At 30.7% G+C, this 25,899-nt stretch overlaps 1 protein-coding gene across 1 annotated transcript in view; it reads right to left on the reverse strand.

Annotated features, from left to right (window-relative positions):
- Positions 1-3,514: 3,514 nt before the first annotated feature.
- Positions 3,515-25,899, reverse strand: part of oaf (BRICHOS-like domain-containing protein out at first) — a 155,174-nt gene continuing 132,789 nt past the window's right edge. Inside the window, exon 5 of the mRNA XM_088195144.1 lies at positions 3,515-4,129. Within this exon, the coding sequence (XP_088051270.1) occupies positions 3,861-4,129 (269 nt within the window). The 3' untranslated portion in view covers positions 3,515-3,860. The remainder of the gene's footprint in view (positions 4,130-25,899) is intronic.

Below are 25,899 nucleotides of genomic sequence, written 5' to 3' on the forward strand. Positions count from 1 at the left end.
TAATTAGCAAAATGACGAGAAGAGAACGTAAAACCTCATTTAACAATGGCATTGTGTTTAAAACGATCCTTTTATATTTTGTCTTTGTAGATAATAGCGATGAGTATTGCTTATACAGGGTGCCCGAAAATTAACGCAAGTCATTTGTACAGAAAATTTTGACAAACGAGTGCGTGTGTGCCAGCAAAGCTGTGGAGGCCATTTACCCGATGTTATATTCCATAAATAATCTTCTCCTATGTACTTTATGATTCAAGAAATGTGTTTTCCATTTAATTCAAATCTTGCGTTAATTTTGGGACACCTTTATAACATCATTTTGCATGTTAGAGAAATCCATAGCGTATGTTAATTTATATTATATAACATGTATTTACAAATGTATTATATACATAAAATAATGTAGTTTCTTTTCGACCAACAAATTTTCATCTTAAATTGAATCGAACGATAGTCGAAGATAGAACATTTCAGTGTCAGATGCAGATGCTCTTTATGCATCGATAAGATAATGGGCCATCTATATGATTTCGCTGCACAGCTTGTGAGTGTAACGCGATCGAGCAAAAACTATATTTTAGATAAATTATATGTATAGATTTATGATAATCTGACCAGATAAAGAACTGATTATACAAAGTAAGAATATGATACATATCCGAAAATCAATCATAAAAAAACTACTAATATTATGTAGTTACACCTATATGATTTGCGTGTGTTAATATTATTTATATAAATTCACTTGAATACCGTGCATCACGTGCATAGAATACGTTGAAGTAGCGGAGATGGAGAAAAGTTGAAACCACACACAAAAGACAACTACAGCCGCCTCAAACGCGGGTTTAATCAAATACAATTGTTTGTATTAACTCGAAACTTCCCTTAGGTACGTGTGCTCGCTACTCGCTGAGTTTATTCTCGAGGCTGATGTACCTACATACACTTGTTGGCGTACGGCGCAATTAACTTAAACCGAATAAATGCTTTAATTAAACTATGTATACTGCACGAGTATGTAAGAGGAACACAATGATACGGAAATGCGAATTGAATAAATTATCGCACAGAATCTAAATAGGTTCATTCGTACAAGATTTACCACAAAAATTTTGGCTTGGTGCGCCATTTATTAGTGAAAAATGCAAAAATGTTGGATAGAAGTGCTGATATTTATGATTCACAATTGAGATTGATTTTATTATACAATATGGAATATATTATTATTTCAATCTTCTCTGGTAAGCCCTGTACAACAATAAGGATATTTTCCTAAGTCGTTAACTCCGCGTTGTTTTTTAAATGATAAACGAGGCGTGCGGATTCAACGCGGTTATAAAAAATGACGTTTTTTTTAAACGCAGACGTCATTTACTAAAGTAGAAATTGTCTTTAGTGTAATTTTTTCCTCAAAGCGCAAAAAGCTCATTCTCGGGAGAATCTCCGTCGCGTCATTATTCACGGGTGAAATGGTGTTTGCGGTTGACAAAGTCGTTTGTGGCCGATAAAGGCCAAGTCTCGCAATGTTTTCATACGGAGAACAATGCGAAAAGAATTTATACACGTATATACTTATGTACATAGTAGAAAAGGAGAAAGAAAAAACGCTGAAGATTTACACGAAAAGTCCGCGGGTGGAAAGAAAAAAATATAGTCCCAAAAGGAGAAGGGAAAAGAGCACGAGGAGCGTGAAAAAGCGGCGTCGTAAAAATTGTCAAATCACAAGCGAAATTACAACGTACACAATATAAGAACGCTTTATACAAGGTCTGGAATATATAAAAGTACAAAAAGTATGAAGATCGCATCACTGTACAGGTTAACTCTAAACATTATCATACACAATTTATCCTATATATGTATTATATAAACTAGATCGATGCAAGATATCATAGGCTAAATGGAAAATCCGTCTTTATTTTTCGTAGATTCTGGAAGACTAACATATATATTTGCACACTAATAACAATTTTTTGTACAACCAATACGAATACTATTTTATATCTTATATAAAATATAATTTAAGTGATAAATATACATCATATAATACATTGCTAATAAATTAATGATTTATTTATTCGTCATCATATTAAAACAGATTCAATACCTAATATTCGATCTTAATCAACGCCTATGTATTGATCTATGTAAAATGTATTAATTGTGTTATCACTATATTGATTACCTTTAAAGGTAGATGGTGTACCAAATTCACGTTAATGATGAATAGAATTAGTATTTTGTGATCCAATAAAACAATTACACTTTTATTTTACGCTATTAAACTATATACAAATAAAGAGGAATTGGATTGACATTTAAAAAAACATGAAAACATATTTTTTTTAAATATTTTACTAAAAAAAACATATGATAATATAATACGCTAGAAATTCTATAAAACCAAATATTTATTCAATATCTTGTTTTTGTTATGCTACGTTTTCTTTATATGTGTTATAATTTGATTTAAATTAGATAAATTGTTTCATTTCGTTTTGCAGTCGATATTCATAGTTTTTGGTATATCTGCAGGATCAACAGATTACTCTTAACATTCATTAAAGATATCCAGACATTTTCTGCATATCTTCTATGAAATGTATTTACCCAAATGTCAGTGTTTTCTTCATGATGTTTAAAAATATAGAGAATGCATCTCTTATAAACTTTTCTTGCGCTTTAAACCCTTCAAATTTAACATCATTCACTCTGTCTGTTTTAAAGTTTTAAACTGAGATAATTGAGCGCTCTTTTGTTGATAAGAATTTCATCTTAATTGTGAAAAGCATTAAAACAACCATTAATTTTAACATTTATAACATTATTTAATAACAGGAGTTTAAAAACGCTTTCAAATTAAGAGATCGAACAGTAAATTGATATCAGAAACGTCATGGGTTTTAACTCTCAAGTGGAGAAGTAGTAATGAAAGAATCAGTTAATGAGACATTGATGTCACGACGAGGAATAATAAAAGTTTAAATCTATCTAATTAATATAAAATGTTCAATGTTGCTCTGTTGCTCTTAAAAAAAAGCAATATTTAGATGTTTTTTCAAAACAGTCAAAGTCAAAACACGATTTATCCATATCAATCAGAATCTATACCGCAATATAACAGCACTGTATTAAATAAGAATTTACTGTATTCTATCCATGATTCGAATAATGCTGGCGATAGTCTAACCTTAAATTTCACAGCATATTTATTAATCAACATAATTATAAAAAAAAAAACATAAAACATATTTACTGGAACTACAACATATATAAATATTTCGTTTTTAAAGAACTTTGAATAATTGACATACTATTGACCGTAAGTGCTTGGATATACTTAATGTAATGAACAACGTAATAAGGGAATGAGAGATATGAAACTGAAAAATAATATGAAATTTTCAATAATTAGGCACTCGGTAGAATAAGAAGAAAACTTTGATCTACTCTCACCTTAAATTTCATTATTGAAAATCTGTATAAAAAGTATTTTACGACCATTTCTTCCTTTTCCCATAACAAGATTACTTGCTTGAATATTAGACGGACGTTCCAATTATGTTACGATACACAAATAATATAACATAAAATTATCATATAAAGCGTTTCAACGGTTTATACATTTTGTCGTCGATCAGCGAACTTCACGTGGCAGTCTTATCATATCTGATCGTTTAACCGAAAGTGGAAGAAGAGTAATAGTTAAGCTCAAATACACGTATTCAAACATTCATATTGTCGTTCGTTAAACACTATACAGGATGCGAGTATTGTCCACTGTGGTCCTTAGAAGGTCGCACCACTACAAACGAGGCTACTAGGAGGACGAGGATGCGACCGACGCACCCAGTGGGTCATTCGTCCCAAAGGCAGTGGTGCTTCCGGTGCACGTAGTAATCGAACTGTTGGCAACGTCTACAAGTGTTGATGCCGCATCTGTATGAGATGGGAGCTGCGGCCGGAGGTCCTCTTCCCTTGCAGTACTTCAGGCCGCAAGGGTACCATCCGATGCAAGCTTCGAATCTGCACCTGCAGGGAGATCTTGCACTTCGCACCCCTGCACAAGGGGGTGCATCTACAGGGAACGGCTTAACCGCTTCTTCCAAGATAGACATTGAAGCACCTGAAAAGTAAAAAATAAAATAAAGTTAAAATAAAACCAACTAGATGGTATTACACACAGTGAAAATGTTGGGGTGTTGAAAATTTGTATAATGCTACGAACGGTCTCGAGAGGAAAACGTGAGATAATGCCAGAGTCGGAAGCGCAATGCTAACAAAAGCTCAGCGATGAACTTTCAGTGTAACACTGCACACGATTACCATACGGATATCCCAACAATTCACCGAAAAATAAACTTTCACGTAACACGTTGCGTATTATATTAATATGAATGCAAGTTTTAATTTAATTAATATTTAAGGTAAATTCTTAATATTGTTAAAATCAGTAGTAACACAATATTATTAACTACTTATTTAGATGTTTTTCAGATGGTATGCGTCCTACTATGCAAAAATAGCAGTGCTACACAGTAATTATTCTGGCGAAAGTATTAAACAAAGTAGTTCGTAAATAATTTATACGAGAATATAATGGATATTTGGATATATTTATTTAAATTGTATTATAAGCCAATGCAAATATTGTTGTGTTGTATTCAATAATTTGCACGTGTTTTTGTATCTATAAGATTAGGAAAATCTATGAGAACCCAATCTATAGTGATCGATTAGAATCGCAATTATAAAAAAATCACTATGAGCTTCAAGTCTACAACTTTTAATTTAATAAGCATTACTTACTATAAATTAATACTGCGAATTTACAGGTCAATGAGTGTTTGATTTTTCTATCGCAATTTCGAATATTTTATTCCGTATTTATAAATAAATAATATGAGCTCATGGGATATTAAATATTAAGTCGGGTTCACCTGGTATAAAATTATTTCAACATATAATATTTTTAATGGTTTGAAATAAACTTCTCTAGAGGATACCTCCTGTCCAAACTGACTTCGATTCGAGCGCATTAACAAAGATGAATTACCACTCTGTTTGAGAGGCTTGAATCGGGTTTATTTATTTTCGGTCGACATTTTACCCTTTGGCTATTTGTATACGTATGTAGGTGTGATACATCTATTTATACATACACACACCTTAATACCCACTCTTTTCATATCCACATGTACAAGTACAAGTCGACTATCACTCGGGTATCAGTCGAAAAAGCCTCTCTATAGCCTCGGCTCGAATCCTTTTAAATCGGATTAGCCCCGAAGATAATGCGGGATAGACACCTCCAGTATCCGAGACCGCCGAGACGTGAAGGCACGTCCCAATTTTATCTCATCTCTATTGGCCCCCGGAAATATCTTTTATCACGTTTTCGGAGACAATCGAAAAACTGGATACGGCCCTATGCGCACGTACAAAACGGCGTCGTTACCGTCTTTTCCAACTTTTTTGGCCGGATGCATTTGCGGCCATATAGTCGTCGCTGGTGTACTTGTTTCTGTAATAATATATTATTTATATACACTCGGTAAAGACTCGTGTTAGAGTCACTTGCAATACGACTTCATATATAACAAGGTACTCACAGAATTAAATAATAAATTATTTAAACATTACAGAAGAGATTTTTAAGCTATAGTTTTTAGCAAAATTCATCATAGCGATACTTTAAATTTGTTATTATTAATTATGCTGCTTACTCGTATATATTTTTATTAAAAAAAATATTTTTAATAGTATATACATACATTGTTGCAGACTCATTGTCATATTGAATCGTTTCAGATAAAAAATAATTATTTTTAGTGAGATATTAGTTAGTCATAAATAAGCGAGTAAATTGGATTTTATGGCATTTATCTTAAAACAGATGGATAAGTTATTTTTCACAAAATGTTTATAGCTGTGGTTTCCACTAAAATTTGAATGCAGACATGAAAGCTTATTTCCATATATAATTTAACTATTATATAAATTCAATTCACTGTAAATACAATGTTAATTTAAAACGGGAGGATTAAACCCAGAAATTTCCGTGAAAATCAGATTATTTATTTTCAAGTGTCGGCAACTTTTAAGACTCGTGAACTACAAATTTAGTTGAATGTTTATAATTCTCTCTAGTTACATTAACATTATGTCGAGTTTATGTTGATGCGTGTAAGAACTGTTTAGTGTTTTATAATTAGTCGCTATTTAGGCTATTCTTATATATACTAGCTGTCGGTACCTCACTATCGTGAGGTACCGATAGCTAGCGAGTGTGCGAATACCGGACCCTCAACTTTTTGGGTTTTAAATATAATTTTTGCTTCGTTCTGATTTTTTAAAATATTTTTTAAAATTTAATGGTTCAAATTGGACATTACTATTTAGGATTTTCAATGATAGACAAAATAGTTCAATCTATAAAAAAGTACTTAACATTTTCAATTCATTTGAAAATAGGTTTACAACTTGACTAAATATTTCCAGAAGAAAACATTTTATATTATTTATTAGATTTACAACGTTAGATTTTATCGTTATATTGAAACTTAGATATTTAATGATAAATCTAAATATTGTATATCATTTATGAATAGGTTTAAAACTTGGCTAGATAATAATAAATTAAAAATTGTACTATGAAATTTCAATACAGCGAAGCTCACGGAACCAATGAATAAATTTTGGTATACTGAAAATTCGTTATATTGAACGTAAGGAAGATGATATATTTCATTTTTAATTATCACATTACTACATCAAAATAACCTCTTATAAGGTTGACAAATAGTTTTTTGCCCATTTTTAAAGATACTGTATGAAACAATAAAATTTGTGAAAAAAATGTTTTATAAAAAAAGTTTGAGGGTCAGCGAAACACCTGTAATGTCGCTTTTGAACACATCTGTCACACACCACGTCAAGAACGAACTGAATTTGGAGAAATATTGTGTAAAGTTGCAACGTCATTCTTAAATTCGGATCAAAATATTTCGTTATACTGAGATCAGTCTTCGTTATAATGAAAACATTTTGTATGCAAGTTTTTCGGGGACAAATTAAAGATTCGTTATACTGGGAATTTTGTTATTTCGGTATTCGTTACAAAGAGATTTCGTTGTAATATTTTTTAAAATAGGTTTGTAACTTTACTAAATATTATTAAAACAAAAAATATCAAAATGTTTTCAACATAAAAAATAATATTAAAACGTAACATTTTGTATCATTTAAAAGTAGGTTTACAGTTTAATAAATAATAATAATAATAAATAGCATCGGTTACACATCCGCTCAAAAATATTACTGATATGAAAAAATATTTTGTTACACCTTACTAACGCTACAACACAATCGATCATATATAGTTAGTGCAATGTGAGTGATTATAAGTCATTGATTGTGTTTTAGCGTATTTTATGTGTTTGAGTGCCAGTTTTAACGCTGCATAACACAATTATATCATAAATTTAAATTTTCTTAATAAAAAAGTTTTTTGGTGACACCATAAGTTACTTTATAATTTAAAAAAAAAGAATTCTATGTTTTATGTGTAAATATAAAAGTCAGTTTTTAATTACATTTACTAATGAGAAAGAAACAATAAACAAAAGATATCAAGCACGTAATCTGTTACTTTAGACCAAAAGTGCGTTTTTAAAATATGAATAATTTTGAAACCTTTGTCTTTTTTGATTAAAAAATATTTTGATTTACATATTTTTTAAAGTAAACGTTTTTCTGCGCAGCATTATATATTTTAATAATTAATGAGTGTAAAAAGTTTTCACTATATTTAAAATTAATAATAAACTAATGATATTTAAAATCTATAATAAATTATTAATATTTAAAATCCATAATAAAATAAAAAATATTTTTAATGTTGAAAAAAATATTTTGAATAAATCTTGAAATTTTATTCTGAAACTTTTAATTTAAAAAATATTTAAATTAGTGTTATACATTTTTGTGTAGTTTACTTTCAAAGGCGTCAGTAAGAGGGATTTTTGCAATACCGTGCGCTTAGTAGTTGGTTGGTAATGAATAGTACTTATTTTGAAACTTTGCCCCTTTTTGTTTAAAATATTTTTTAAAGCAAAGTTTTAAAAATTCTCTAAAAATTAAAACTTTAAATTGCCAACGTTCGCCAAAATTTAGGTACATATTTTTTCTGTATAGAGAAGCTAATACATATCCACATTATTTATATTATATTTTAAATCTATAAACTAAAAAAATATTTTAAAAAACATTTTTTTTTGTATTTGATGATTTTTATACATATTTTAATAAATTTTATACAATTTAAATCGTTAAAATAAATTTCGCTCGTTAAAATCAATTTCGCTCGTTAAAATCAATTTAGTTCGTTCTCAAGCGCGGGACTTCCCAAATTTGCTTTGACAGTTCTTCTGTCACATATGGCAAGAAATATGTTATAATCGCGGCATTTTTGTTACAAAGATACAATTGAAGAAGATTCAAGTGATGCAGCATTTGAAATTATAGACAAAACTATAAATTGCGGGTGTGCCAGTAAGTGTTTAGTTATAAATGAATAATATAACACGGTTATTCTAACAAAACTACTATTGACTTTCCAGGATCTAATATTAAAAGACAAACAGCGGTGATTTGGCAATTAAAGGTATACATACCGAAGTTAATTAAACATATTACAATGCTAGTAATAATAAAAAATATATGACATATTGTGACAATTTTGTAGAAGATGAAAAGATGCCAATCTACGTGTTTAATCCTCTACAGTACATCCATCAATTGTGTTCTTTGGTTGTCGTTTAAATTTAATTTATGGATTATATTAGTAGTAATAATGTGTTCAATGTTTACTCTTGATAGGAGTCTTATTGTTTTTTAATTATTTTTCAGAAGCAATGATGGAACAATTTGATGATCTATATGGCTACAACGTAGAATTGGTATATATAAACAAAGAGTTAATCTTCTCATGTTAAAGTCACTGTCAGCAAGTATTATCTTTTATAAAGAACATACTACATAAGTTTGATGTAACTGAATATCTTAAATTTGGCTATTCAGAAAGAGGAATGATGGCACAGAACAAAAATTGTACCTATTTTGCCACATCGGAATTAAAAATAACCCACTCTTAGATATTTTGGCTATCGATTATTCCAGGTATGCAATCACATATTTATAATCATTGTAAAATGTCGTTTATTAGATAACATCCAAGAAACTACACATTTATAAGCTGTCCGACAGCGCCGATTTGATCGACATTAACTTTCAATCCTCACATACTAAGGATATATTACACGTTCATGTTTAAAACATAACTGGTTAATTTAAAATTCTTAAAATCTAACGTATATGTGTATTAAATCGGAAAGCAATGATAATGTTTATGTAATATAAAAGAAAAACTCACTTACCGGCCTCGGAGCCCGGCGACGGGATTTCAAAATTTGAAGATTTCATTACAAAGATTGTTTTATGATTGTTTATCTAATTTAATCAATGTATTCTTCTTATCCTAAACACATTATGTATATATTTAATTTTCATAGTTATAACACACCTAGTTAATTTGCAATCCGATTATTTATAAAAGCAAAAACTCACTTTTAGGCCTCGGAGCCCGTCGCCGGGAATTCAAAATTTGAAAATTTCATTACGAAGAGTATTTTATGATTGTTTATCTAGTTTAATCAATGTATTCTTCTAATCCTCAACGCATTATGTATATATTTCATTTTTATTCAGTCAAATGACGAATTAATGAAAATTATTGTCGCGTAGCAAAATTTTATTATTAAATAAAAGTGTTGTCACGGTACTGTCTATTTGAATTTGAATGCTTATTTTTCATTGGTCGAAGCTATTTGAATATTTGAATGCTTATTTTTGATTGGTCGAAACAACAGAACGCATTACCGGCGGCTCGAAAATCAATCGGAACAAATTCAATTTTAATTTTTAATATTATTTATTATTATAATTAAATATTTTTCCTTTGTTTACGTGTATTGTTACACACCGTTAATACAAAGCGATACGATTTACAGAGTAGATAATTGAACGGAGAATGTTTCGTTTAAAGTTATGCGCGTCCGGAAGCGGAAGCGACGGCGGAAGCGGCTTAGAACAATTATATATAAGATTATGGTAAAATAAACAACTAATGTTATGATTCTTGATTAATTTGTAGTTACATTTTCTTATAAATTAATATCGTAGAGAAACGTTTTATGGCGATACAACTCTGTACTCAGTCTCTGGCGGCCTTAGTCCTAAGAGGCTGCTCTGTGGCTGCGCGGTATCCCTGGGGGTCCCTAAGCCTGTGGCGTTAGTCTTTTGGGGAGCAGTTACTTCTGAGAGATTTAATTAGCAAGGGCAAAGCCCCGGCGATGGACTTGGCTGTACCACTGCAGCAACTGAATGCAGTGAAGAAGTGATCGTGTAATTTATGTTGTTCTGATTAATAATTTAGTATGCATATTCTCGTGATTTTTTATTATAATAATGTCGTCATTAGGGATTCTGAAGTCTCGGGTTTTTTCGATTCCTGGGACTCGAGACCCAAATTTTTATGGGACTCGAGACCCAAATTTTTAAAGTCCCGGGAATTCCCGGGACTCGAGACTTTGATTATTTTTCGTATAATCATGAAAAAAAATTATGGTAAAAAATTAACTTATTAATATTAACTTTAATTAACTTATTATTATTAACTTTAATTAATTTATTATTATTAACTTATATTATTTGTGTTATAGGTACGATAGGTGAAAATTTATTGAAACAATTTAAAAACACTTTATTCGATATTTATTTAAATTTAATTTATTACAATTTTTTTAATCGAAATATTTATATCAATATTAAGTTAAAACCTTTACTTTTGTAAGGAAAAATATGTTTTTAAAAACACCAAGGCATTTAATGATGAATCACATAGCCTGTTCCTGGTTTTTGTGGCAAATATTCCAGATGTAGAAAAAATTCTCTCGCTTTCTGTAGATGTTGGCTTAATTGTAAGCAATGATTTGAATAAAAGCTCTAGATTCGGAGTTCGCTTGATAGTCGATATCTGAAACTCCTTCTTAAAGTTGAAGTTTTTATTTCTAATTGTTGAAATATTTTGGTGGTTCGTGTGACAGAGTTGTGTTGATTTCAAATATTTTTTTTAAAAGGAAATTAACAATAATTTCGGAAGTTAATAAGGTGGCATCTCGACGACTTAGAGCTTCAACTGCCAGTTTTATAGGAGTGAGTACTTCACAAATATTTTCCAATACGTGAATGTTCGATTCATTCCAAATTTGGCCGATGCCAAGATCAATTAATGATTTTCTAATGCAATTTCGTAACTTTCAAAATCTCGAGATCATGGGTAATAAGGAATTCCACCTTGTCTTTATATCGAGACATAAATTAAGCTTGACATCAAATTCGCTCTTTACATATTTTTGTAAAATTGCACTTCGGAAAGTCTCGAGTCCCGGGTTATTAATTTTTAAATTCCCGGGACTCGAGACAGCAAAAAATCTTTGAATTCTCGGGAATAAATTCCCGGGTTGTCTCGACACAGAATCCCTAGTCGTCATGTTGTCGTTAAAGACAGCAACTGAAATAGTTTAAACTAATAATAGTTGATACTAATAGTTTAAGATATAGTATAGTAGAAGAATTTCGTGTGAATTTATATCGTGCCTTAGGACCTGATTTCGCTGTTACTATTATGAGTTAGTCGCTCTCAAAGATAGCGATTTTCTATGACAGTGTTTTCCAATTAGATTTACAAAACCATATTACATTTTGTACGACATATCATAAACTCCTATATATTTTTAGCATGCAAAAAATGATACTATTTTTTTTTATATTTACTTCTAAACTATCTATTATATATCATTGGCAGGAATCGCAAAATTAATTTTCTCAATACAATAATAAAAAATATACCACAAATTTTTGTGGTAAGTGATACATGTGTATGTATGTCATGATAAACAATGCTCTAAAGAGAACTGTTTTTGAAGACAGGATTTGTTCGATAGAAAATTCGAATATTTGTACGAATTTAGAATCCCGTGCAAAACGTGCTATGCGGTAGATAAAAGTATTGTGTTTTATGCAATGCGGCCGCAACCACTTGTATGTTGTACAAAATTTACGTAATTCAAAATATAAAGGCATACATATATCAGATTTTCAGTGCACACGATGCCATTCTAAAAGTACATAACCCTAAGTGCTAGCATTTAGTACTAAAAACAGTCCCAAATGAAAATAAATTCGATCGGCGCTTTTTCGAATTTAATCTGGTCGGGCACGGTCCGCCTTTTAATCCAATAATGGACCATTAAGAGGTCCATACGATGCAATAAAGTTTCCCTTGCCTAGGATGTTTGCGGTCAGCAGTTTTACAAGTTTTTTTCTCAGCCGGCCGAACGAATTCGACTGGCCGAGGGGCATTATTTCCTTTCGTTCCATATTCAAGGAATACTTGTGTATTTTTTTATTATACCGTTCTCTTTGTGCGTGCGGGTGAAAGTTGAAGTAAAAAATATCGCATAAGGCGCAGCCGGGCGAGGCTAGCGTTTCGTCGAACAAAAGCTCGGCCATTTGAGTATTTGTTCAAGGGCTTTTTTGTTGTTTTTCCATCAAAGGATATTTCATATGGGCGCGCTCGCCCTTTTCTCTTTTTTCGCACGGAAAACACGCTCGACCGGAAATTGAGTTTTCAATTTCGATTTTTTTTCTTCGTCATGAATGTATGTACAATTGTGCTTGATGTCACGTTTTAAATATCGTCCAGTTAAGAACAGTTTGGTAAGTTAATACACATGTTTACATAAAAACTACCACTATTCCTTAAAACTGATACGATAAGATTCTGGAATATAACCAAAAAGATTATTAAGTGGCTCATACATGTATAATATCATAAAAAAAACTTAATCCTATTACATGATAATACAAACCATTCAACAGCGAATGACTAAGTATTGTAATAAACTTCAAATCTGGCAGTTTATCTCTTTTTATAACTTTGACTATATACGTAGCGAAACAAATATAATTTAAAATGAATAAATTTCTGAGATAAAAAACATGTATTTCAAATTAAAATCTCAAGTACGTGTCTTCTTTGTGAGACAAAAAAAAAAAAAGGTTTACAAGCATCGAAAATACCGCTTGTCGATTTAAGTAAAACGAAATGTTGAGCGAGACACAGAATCGCAGTATGTAATTCGCGCTGGGTTTTAATAATTAAAAACGACAAAAACTTAAGAAAACATATAAAGTTGATTGCTGAAACTACTATAAAACGCATTGACCAGAAAGTAAACACTAATCAGTAATAAAATGACTAATTAAATACCACAAATAAACATACGTCTTAAAATTTGACAATAAAAATATCATCTTAAAAATGTATCCGTTCTGTAGTTGCATGGCAATAAAAATATTGACTAAGCAAAAAAATGAAAGAAGCATATAAATTATTCAAGAAAAAAATACAGGTCTTTTGATTATCTCTGTGGCTTTGAGCATTATAAAGAGCCGAGAAAAATTAAAATTAAATTATTGGCTCCGCAATGAGAGAAATCGTAGTAAAACTAAGTTGTTAGAAATTAATAAGATAGTTACCACATTGAAATGAAAGTGGGTTGAACATTGAAATGCCAAGGTAATGCATAATTGAAGAAGAGCCTAGACTGAAAACCTCGAAACGAAAGAATAAGCTTCGGAAGGACAATTGAACAGACGATATCAAAGGTACTACTGATGAAAAACACAAAACTTTAAGCTGTGATTCCATTGTACATGGTTTATATAAAATGTATTGTATTCAAAGATCTAAAAATAAATATATATTCATATAACCTACATATAAAACTAGAGGTAGTTTTAATCGCAGTTTTAAAATATAGCTTCATAATTTACGATCCAAGTTGTATAAATAAAAAAACACTATCGAACTCAAGTATGCGATATTTCTAACACTAATCCACTATAACACATTTATCATCATTAAATATTATATAATACGTACCATGTTTCTAGCATAATAATAAATTATTATTTATAGCATATCGTCAGATTAGTTCTTACCCCACGTAAATAAGTCATTATATTTCCAAATGTGTTTTATTACACACATTTTAATATCCACGATAGTAAGAAAATGTGTTTAAAATTATTTTGTATACTATTCACTTTGAATTTATTTAATAAATATATTAAAACTTTGCAATAAGACAATTTTACCTAAAATGATTTAATTATTGAAAATCTTTTATTGCAACACAATTAGCTAAGTAAGTTATATTTAATTAATTATAAACTATTATTAGAGCTCATAATCAGTAGATGTCACTAAGCACGATTTAAATTGATTTTATTTTAATTATTTATCAGATATTTATTCGGGTTAGAAGCTAAAACAATCTAGAAATCCTAATCTGCGACGATCGATCATAATCATTATTTTATAATAATAACAAATTTCTGCGACAGAAATCAAAAAACAACTAGTGTATTTTATTTATTTGACTTATACCACTGGTATATCGCACTGGTTTAACACATATCATAGCCTTATGTTTAATTTACAATTTTAAAAACCGCTAAAACATTCCAGATAAGAAACACCGACAAGGATTCTATAAAACTAATTAGCTATCGTTCCCTCAGCATGTTACCATAACTTGGTAAAATAATTGAATAAATAATCATTTTGGGTTTAAAATAATCTCTGGGAAATAAAATTATAATTACCAAACTTCCACCAAAAGCACTCAACAACATATTAAATTTATAGTTTGACGAAGCATATGCTAATTTTAATATGAGTACGAGTATTTTAATGTTAGATATAGAAAAAGCCTTCGACACGGTATTGAATGACGGTTTGATTAGGACCCCCGACAATTCGCTACTTTTTGTCATATGCGCGCCGAGCAAAAGCGCCCCAACAAACGTGCGCCGTCATAGTCACGCAACGTCATGTGATCACCGACAAAATAGCGCGGTGTCATTAATAATTTAATAAATAAAGACGTAATTTGTATAAAAATAAATATAAAATAGGTGTCGAACGGAATCCCAACTATGTATTTGTTATTAATTTGTTTCAAAATTTTATTAAATATTTTTAAATCAGACTAATATTTCAAAACTTACTTATATATTATATGATTTTGGTTTGTTTATATAAATCTTTTAGGATTTTCTAATGTCAGTACAAATTTCCTAAAAGCTATTATTTCATCGTTATATTTGACTCCCTATTGGTCGATATACTCAGATAATGTGTAAAGAGAAGTGAGTGCCGTATTGTGATTAATGCTTTTGATAATTTCTTTTTTTTCACTTTCATCCTCATTCTCTTTCTCTTCTGGTTGACTATTGAAAACGATATCTGGTTGACTATTGAAAACGATATCACTCACGGATCACACAAACTGTATACTAAACAATCCTTGATGTTCAATTCATCGGCATTTTCAAAGTATTGTAATTTTTTTATTAGTTCACATGTTTTACGTATTCGTTACAAAGTAAAAAAACTTTCTACGTCTGATAGAATATTCCTCTAAAATCAAACGAATATTAATGACTTAACTTTTTACGCACAATTTAGTGCTCAAAATTGAAATGACCACATCTATTTGTTATATTATGACAGTATATATATCCCATATTTTATATTTATTTTTATACAAATTATGTTTTTCTCTTATTAATTATATTGTTTTTAATTCGCGCAAATGACGCCGCGCGATTATGTCAGCGCGCATATGACGCTGCGCGATTATGTCGGGGTGCTTTTTCCCGGCGCGCAAAAGGTCGAGATACCATATTGTTTCATTAAATAATTAACACTCGATACCGCGTAAAATTCTCGATCAAGTTACACAGGGAAATTTACTCAAACCGTTTCTCTTTATTATGTACATATACAAACGATATCCCAAAATACGCTGACAATACAGCTATTTTAACGAGTGCTTACGGTCTTAAATGAATCATTTTATCATCAAATTAAATAAACATTTGGAGAAATAAAAAAATGAATTCGAATATAATTAAATAGTTAATTAGTATATGTATGTACGAAACATTGACAAACTTTAGCAAAATTGTAGAATGGAAATCTAGCGTTAAATAGTTTTGTTTACACCTGGACTCCAAGATTAAATTTAATATACATATTTTGAAACTTCGCTCTAAATGACTTGCTGCCATTGCGGCACTTAGACCAATATTTAGTAGAAAGAGCGCATTTACAACAATTTTTTTTTATATACAAACAATTAACCATCTTAACATATGCTTGTTCGATGTGAAGTAACATCAGTATTTTTTTCTAAATTGCAAGTCATCCAAAACAAAGCTATTAAAAAAATATATAATACACCTTTTTATAATAATTTTATGAACATGCTAGATATTATATATAATATCCTTAGTACGTTAACCTTATTTCCTTAGTACGTTAACCTTATTTTTAGGTTGAGGTGCGTTTTAGACGCACACTATGACAATAAATATATTTCAAAAGAACAATAAAAGTGAAGAAAAGATAGATAAAGAAGGACAATAAACCAAGTTTGAAAAACAAAGGCACATTATTAGCTTAAAATCGCCAATGCGCTTATAACACGCACCGTAGTGAATTTATTTTCGCGTAGTCAAAGAAAAAAATCTAATAAAACTCAATAAATAATGAAAGTTCAGTATAGTGATAAATGTCTGTTTCTTTAGCAAGTGTACTAGTGGACTAAAAAGTTTCGTAATGGCGTCTTCTATAACAGATCTTATCGGGCATAGCTAGTAGTGACCTTAAAGTAAGTTGATGCAGTTGAAGTATTGTGAAGATAATAAACTTAAGTATGAAGCATGAATAATGTCACAACATTGGCTATAATGCAATGTTTCCAAAATCCAGCAGTTTATAACAAGCGATGACTTTCTTTAAATATTGTTACTGGTGATTGAACTTGAAAATAAAATTCACATACAACTATCTGCGGCATTTTAAATACCGAATATATTGACCTATTGATTTTAAAATAAAAAAAATGTATCCTAATCGATTCTATTAATTTTAAACATACGTCTGTTTTTATAAATACAACAATTTTTTGGGCAGTTAGTAGGGCGTGTATATGCATTTACTTTTACCACACAGTGAAAGATAAAATAGTCACGATACGTTCTACCTATCCAGCTTTTCAATCGACCAGAGTGGCGTCGCGATTCCGCATTTATCTGCCCGCGTCTCGAACGTCCGACACGTAGACGCCGAGATAAATCGAGCTTTTTCCACAACTTTTTTTTTTATTCATATTTTGTATATAGTATACTATAATATTATACGTTGCGTAGGTTTATTTCATGGTGCCGAGTGAGTTATCGCGAACATATTTCACGTTTTCGCGTCGCGGGCGTCACAGCGCGACGTCGTTTCATATGATGTAATAAAACAATGAGCTTTGAGCGTACGGGCGATTATCTCTACGATTGTTGATATACAGTGTGGTGCAAAAGTCACGAAGGGTTTTAAAAAAAGCATATAGTATTTAAATTACACTTTTTTATGTATATTTTAAGAACTTTTTAAAACAATAAAATGTTATTGAGTAAATTAAATGATATGCAAAATAGGTACTTTAACAGTGTGCTCATATATATAAATGCATGTTATTTAAAAGGGCATTTCTTAATCGCAATTTTATTAGTTATTATGCAGTTAGTATTATTGTAGTTTTTATGTACGATATCTCTAAAATAAACATAGTCGCATTATATAATGAAAATCGAATGGTAAATACCAAAAAGTAATTAATAATACATTTATTTATAACAAACTTTAAAAAGTTCGTAATATGCAACATACATATATAAACGTTGTCATGTTCACAACTATAAAATACTATAAAGAATTTCGCGTAACCACACTAAAACTTTTATCTCGTGTATTGATAGCTACGATATAAGCACCCTTAAATTTATATAAAAGCACAACATGCCAAAACACATATTTTTTTAGAGACAAGAGGCATTTTCAATGGTTCCAGATCGATAGCTAAATATCTACATTTAAATACATATTTAACATTTTAATAATTATTATTTCTTTAGTTTTTCGCTTTAAATTTAATTAAAAAAATCACTTATTCATTTATTATAATCATATACATGTTAATGGGTAAAAATCAGTAACACTTAAAGCATTGAAAAGTATGTTTTAAATTATATTATATATTATATAAAAATAAAGTTTTAATATTATAAATATTATTTATGCCTGAGTATACGAATAAAAATAGTTTGAAATATGAAAAAGCAGATTGAACGTGTTCTTAGTGAGCTCCTCCAAAACTTTTGCATTACAATTAACATAGGTGAGAATCGTTCAGAGCTACGGTATGATAAAATGTAAAAGTCTACTGTATGTATTATATAATAAGCAATCTGAAATATAAAAGAAACGTTTACAACTTTTTTACGTTTAAATTAAATGTTTAAATACAGTGCTTACAAAGAGTAAATATAAACTTATACCAAAATATATAATACATATATATAAACTATACCTTGATTATCGTTGAATATTTTTGAAAACACCTTACATACATAATTTCCATCATTAAAAAAAATATTTGGTAGTTATTGTGAAATGGCAAATAGCGAATTTTGTGACATATTTATTCATACAATATCGTAGAATATTTTAGAATATTGCTTCATTTTTTTACCCCTAAAATCTAGGTATGTGAGATTTTGAGGACAATGAAAAGAGTTACAGTAAATGCGTGATCAAGATCGATAGTAGTTATATAATATGGTGATCTTAAAGGTGGAAAATCATAAGATAAAATACGACAACTACGAGATTTTTTATATTAAATATCATAGCGAAAAGCTTGCAAAGAAAACTAGAGCTTTAACTGCGACTAATATGTGCCGCTTAGAAACGCTTCTTTAGAATTTCCAACTCAATCTTTGACATTTGATTTGAAAAAAAATGAGAAAAATCGCTGTATAAATACAATGTTTTATTTAGCAGGCATTAGTCTACCAGACCAATATGAGCGTAATTTTGTACGGCATGGACTTTCGCTATGATATATGACATTTATATATATAAAATTCAAACATTGATCATTTGATAGAAAGCAGCGAATTATTGTTTATATTTGGGATTTAGGCTCAAAGACAAATAACTGTATAGCTATGTACTAGGCCGTAGTAACTAGGGATATTCGTAAAGAAAAGATTTAATTATTAATTAATTACGGTAGTTGAAGTTTTCAAGGCTATGTATTTTTATGAATACTAAATTTTATACTAAATACTTTTTTATCATTTTTTAAGTTTAGCAAATGCATTGATTTGCCTTCGTTGAAAAATTTGGATTACTAAAAAAAACTATATAAGTGTATTCTGGGCTTTGTATCTTTACTTTTTAAATATCCCTCGTAATATAAAGATTTATAAGTATATACATTCTACGAACTCACCCTTAGTAATTAACAGACCCGGATTAAAGCAAACTGAAAAGATTACCGACGATTTAATTGGACTTTTGTAGAAATACAATTTGTAGAAATGTTTGAGTTATAGATTTTTATTATTGAAAATAACAACAATTAGGCACCATAAATTACGCTTATTTTTCGACAATGAAGTTGTTTAAATATACATTAATTTATACTGTATTTATTATTTCCCGAATAATCAAAATACAACATTTTATGAAGAAATACGTATTATTTTTACTAGACTTAATTAAAAATTCCCATTCACAGCGTGAGAGTATCGCCATAGCGCCTAGAGACGAAACGCTACGAGGGATGAAAGATTAATTAAGAAGATTTCGAGTTAATGAGAGTCGCGGCATGAAAAATTACACAAAATACATAAGCATACTCAACAGATAAGAATATAGCTCGAGATATGATTTTTTAAAGAGAAAATAAATAATTACATTTAAGATTTCAACGCCCGGGGATTTTTTACGCTCTTCTCTAAGACATTAATTCTAACGCGTTACACACACGAACGAGTGTGCTTACATTTCATTAAAGTGCTCCGGTAAGCAAGCAGTAGCAAATTTCAAGGCATACACTTTACGACTATTACATAAAAGCGTAATAATTAAGAATTATAACTGAGCGAACAACGCTCGACACAAACGAGAGACACATATTAAAGTTTGAAATACGCTCGGGCGCGAACGAGCACTTATTCGCCATTTCGCTGGTAAAATAATGAAAATTTCATTCGTTTTGTGTGTTTATCCATATTTATACTAACCACAAATTGTTTTATATTATTTTGTAAGGCATGTGAAATGTATACATACATATTATAATGTATATTCTAAGGCGAATTTAATATTCTACGGTGCACCGCAAGAATCCAAGTTGAGACCATTGTTATTCAAAAAATATATATAAATTGTGGCGATCACACATATAGGCACATTAGAGGGGCGATTGTCTCATTGTTAATGCTGTGACTAAAAACGTTCATTCATTTACAATGAGACAAACATCATGGCACATCTAAAAAATGATATAATACAGAATAGGGAAAAAATAATCAGAAACATTAAACGCAAACATATGCACTTAAATGGAGGTGCAAAATACAAGACTATAAAAACTATTACTTAAATTTGAGAAAAGGTTGTTGATCCCGCATTTCCACGAACAGTAAACATTGGCATAATAACAAATCGTTAATTTTTATCATGTTAAATTTTAAACCTAGATTTGTATATAAATGGATTTCGTTTGCGGCGCGACAGCGGTCTGGTTAAATGCATTCATCGCGGTGAAAATTTAATATAATTCTTCGGACGCGCGAAATTACATTTGCATATTAACTAAAATATTTACATCCCAGTACAGATCGAAAAACAAATTCGTTCAAAATGCGACGGAAAAGGGTTTAACGGGAAAACTGGTCGAATCGAAATGTGCGGTTGAAATAAACCAATACGTGTGTGATAATGCGAGAATCAGCGATATTTATGTTGTCAGCTAAAACAAGTTAACATTATATATTATATGTAACATGCCTCAATATTTCTGTCAGCAGTGTACATTTTTAGGACAAAGCTAATAAATTTACGAATAACGAATATTACTCTCCATGAATTTTAATAGGCGCAGTACTAATATTCGTAATACATATAACCAGCACACATTAAAATTATTCATGGACAATTCTAAGGTCCCTTCCTCACTTCAATGATCGAAATACTAAAGGCGCATAACTTATTCGGCAACAATAGACGTTCGAGTTCGAGTACCCGTCGTCGGGAGAGACGGTCTATTTGCACCGTGTCGTTGAATATGCATGAACGTCTTGAGCTCTAAAAATGCAACGAGAATACACCGATGCGACTTTTCAATATTCCGACTTTACGGATATTTAGCATAGACGTCAGCGAATAATTCCAAATGCGAACCGTCAACGTATATAATAAATACCGTGTTTTATGATGGCTGACGTCGCACGATTCCCGATTTGTGCGCGCGGATGCACGCGTCGAAATGCATGCGAAAAACACATGAACAAGTTCGTATGTAACATAAAATTTAAAGCAGCGCTTTTCAAAATATTTATATTGAAAATATATTAAGGTAAAATATCATATTTTCAAGGATAATCATTTTGATTATCTTAAAAATGGTGTCAAGTTCATTGGAGACGAATTTAACCCTCTCGGTTTCTTACTACAAAAAATGTGGGCGATAAAGAAGCCATGGAGGGCGATGGAGGAGTAGGCAAAAAGTTTTTTATTCAAAGAATTTGAAATGTTTAAAAATCCCATTTTTAAACATTTCTTTAAACACAAAATTCAATAATGTGAGTGAAATTATAAAAGTGACCTTTTCAAAACCTTCATTAAAAAAATAATAATAAAAAAAATACATTCATTGTTAAAGTTTTTTTTGCAAATAAGGCATATTTTGTATTCATATAAAGTTGTAGAGTACGCTCGGGATAAGTATTCCGGTTTGTTATTGTGTGCGTGAACTGTGTGGCTCAAAACAATTTCGCTCAGAATATTTAATTTTTTTATTTTAAAAGAAAATATATGTTTATTTAACATACATACATCTGAGCTAAGTTGGAAATTTCAACTGACAATTAAAAATATATTATATAATCGAAGAAACCAGACATTGATGTCATTAATTAAATATTTGCAAAATTCAAAATCTTTCACTAGTCAAAAAAATAATAAAGTCTTTAGCTATTCTTCAAAAGCAAAAGGGTATACAATGGGGAAAGAAATTATTCGCAGATTGTTTAATGGCTCGACGACTCTATTAAATCATTATAATCCATTAAATAAATTAAAAAATGATCATTGGCGCTACGATAAGAATAATAACTTTTTTAAGCTTTACAGAGAATAGTGTAAAAAAACCAACAACGTACGGATTAATGGAAAAATAATTAAAATATTTTAATCCACGGGTAAGAGAACGAATAACTTACAGTGTATATTTGAAGCCTTGATATCAATTAACTCAGATATGCCCAAGAAATTTTGTTCTCTTAAAATTTTATTTATAAATAAAAAACAGTGGCACGAGTTTAATGACCTACCCATGGGACAGTGGGCATATCTGGGTTAAACCAATATCAACACAAAATTATTTAAAATAAATCACTAGAAAATATCGAACTTCGGTGCCACACTGCACTTTAATGACGAATACCAGCGTTGACGAATCAGCGACTGTCCTTAAAAGAGAAAGCGAGACAACGAAGTACACGCTACATCGCTTCTCCCTCTCATATACATGTACACGCACACAATAACAAACCGGCATCCTTATCCCGAGCGTACTCTAGCTTACAAAATATAGTATTTTATATCTCACTAAAAAAAACGCTACGTCATATGAAACATCTAAAAATTAGTTTATTTCTATTTGAAAAACGTATAGTTATAGTCATGAAATTGTTAATAATATTAAGTCAGCTACCATATGTAACTATTGATAAAAAAATACAAGCAACTTCTTGATTGTATTATATTTGCAACACCAAGTGTGCTTAAAAAATATTATTCAATTATAACCTGATTTCCCAAAAACAAATTTCCGTATACAAACACATCGAAGCTCTTGACGTTTACCGTAAAATATTACGTTACGTGTTTTTTCCCACTTTAGTAACAAAAAAAATCGCTTTGTTTACGTTTTCCTGCTCTAGTGCCTTGTTTTTTATTTAGTTTTTTTCGCACGCCAGAATCGGGGTCACGAAAACGATCCGAAAATATATACGAAAACAATATTTCCATTCTCGTATAGGTATATTATATATATATAAATGCAAATACAACCGCAAAACACACACATTCGTCGCATTTTTGCTACCCTTTGTGTTTCGCTAGTTCGAATTCGCATCGTTGACGAAAATTGATGGCGCGTCTGTGTACACAATTTCAATTCGGAGTCAGAGCGATAGTACAATCGAATTATTTTTGATCTGGTTCAAATGCCAGCCGATATGTTTGTATATTCAGGTGGTATAAATCCGACTTACGTGGTTGGATTTACACAATTTTGGTTATTATAAGTTCAAGCTATTTAATAACAAGTTTAGAATTTCGATAAAATAGTTATACGTATTTTTTAGATGTAAAAATATACATAGGAACCTCGGGTTGCGAGTAACTGTAATAATTTGCCATTTCAAGTCTTGTTGATTATGGATAATCACATGCTCATCCTCCAGACCTTGTCGACAACTTACTGGAAGAATTCGAGTTCAATAAAATTAAATTTTGTTCTCTCAACAACATTCTATTACTCTAGCCTATGGATCAGAAGATCACTTCGAACTTCAAAAAGCTAGGTACAAGCAAGGTACAAATCTTACTCTCGGAGATTTTTATGAAAATTATTTCTACGTCAAGATCATCGATCAAGCATGCTGGGGTTACAAAGAGAATTCCCAATCCTATTTGGAAAAAAAACTGCGAAACAAAAAGCCTAATAGCGTTGACGCGTTTGCTCATGAACGAGAACCACCGATAGTCAATGAAATTGTGTCCTTGAAGAAGAACATGGAACTAACAGGAGATGACCACAAAGAACCAATATGTCTACATTACGTGTAACACGACAAAATACACTAGATCCTAACCTAATTTAACCAAACTCAATCGTACTATGCATATTAAATATATTGTAATATATTTATCAAAAAGGTGTTTTACTTTTTCGTCTCTACACATCCGATGATAGTATCATAATATTTGTTTTTTATGTGTCGTTGACGAATACCTTTAAGAGTTTGAATTTCGTTTAATCAAGAAAGAATTTTATGTGACTAACAGGTTTCCAACAAGCAGAAAATTGAGCAAGCACATACAAAAAAAATGTAATTCTCTCTATATTTTGTTTTTATAGGCGAACAACGGCTATACGTCATTTCATACACTGGCGACGACGAGAACGAAAAAAATAGAGAATTGGTATGAGTATTGATATCACCTGGAATTTAATGAAAACCTTGCCGTGTGAGCAATTCATTCCGAGTTAATGAACTTCCGGGGGAAAAAACCTTTCGGAGTAACGCGGCTTAGCGCGCCGCGGGCTCCTTTGTTACAATTTTAATAATGCCTCACGGTACTTTCGCTCCCTTTTAAATGCGCTTTTATCTGAAGGCGTGTCTCTCCTATCTCCGACCTGACATATTACACGGAAGCTGTGTGCTGCAAAATCTGATATAATAAGAGTATCGCGCGAAGGAATCATGGGCCGAAATAATTCCCTTTGACCGGAGGAAATGAGAAGACGTCGAGGAAGATAAATAAAGGGAATATGCAACAACAAAAATCTTTCGGTAAATAGGGTTTGACGTGTATACAAAACTTACTTTATTATATAATACTAAGGACAATGGCAGGAGCATTATGATCAGTTTGCTTGAAAACTTTGTATTGAAATATGCTCACGGTTAAATTTTACAGTTGGTTTAGGCTCCTTGTTAGCTACACCTTTTACATTATATCTTGAACTAAAAACGTTTTAATATTTTTAGTGACATTGGTTGTTTGAATTACATTTAATAAATACCATAAAAAATATTTATTGTATTTGCATTAAGAAATATAAGACAATATACCAGTAAATATTGAGATCGCATTGAAGATGTTTTAAGCATTTTTATTTACTGTTTCGACGCAAAATGTTGCACTATTTTTCCCTATGAATAAGAAATACCATAATCGTAGCACGTGATAGACTACTCTAAATGCCACATATATTATATTATATGCAGTAGCAAAACATTAAATACTAAGATTTTTTTAATACCCTTGAAAATTCACAGAGCTTATTAGCATCCCATACAAATACAATTGTGTTTTCATTTAAGCTTTTACACAACACAGCCGTTGCCTGAAAAGTTTTGTCAAGCGCTGGCCCGCAACAATGCAGCTCCTGTCACGCCACATTTGTGCTTAATCAAGTTTTGATATATGCACGATCCGAAACGTGAAATATCACAACAGATTAATAATCGCACAATGTGTTGCTGCGCGCCTCTTTCGACCGCAATTAATCACAACAGCCTCCGTTTGCTAATTCATAAATCGAGCAAAACACGATTTTGCGAAACGTGCTGAATTCGGACTTGATTTTCAATGCTCTCATGCATAATTCAAGACAAACGCAGATTAAGACAATACAACATAGTACGTCATGCTACCAATGTAACAATTTAACCGTGAAATGTCGTTGTGAGTCATTTATTATTCAGTCAATACATTAAAACGTCAGATAATAATGGGCGTGGATTAAAAAGGGTCGGTTCATAAATTCATAAATATGTATA

The sequence above is a fragment of the Plectrocnemia conspersa genome, unplaced genomic scaffold (assembly GCF_051122295.1).
Source record: "Plectrocnemia conspersa isolate PC_06_02 unplaced genomic scaffold, ASM5112229v1 ptg000010l, whole genome shotgun sequence".
In the NCBI taxonomy this organism is placed as follows: Eukaryota; Metazoa; Arthropoda; class Insecta; order Trichoptera; family Polycentropodidae; genus Plectrocnemia; species Plectrocnemia conspersa.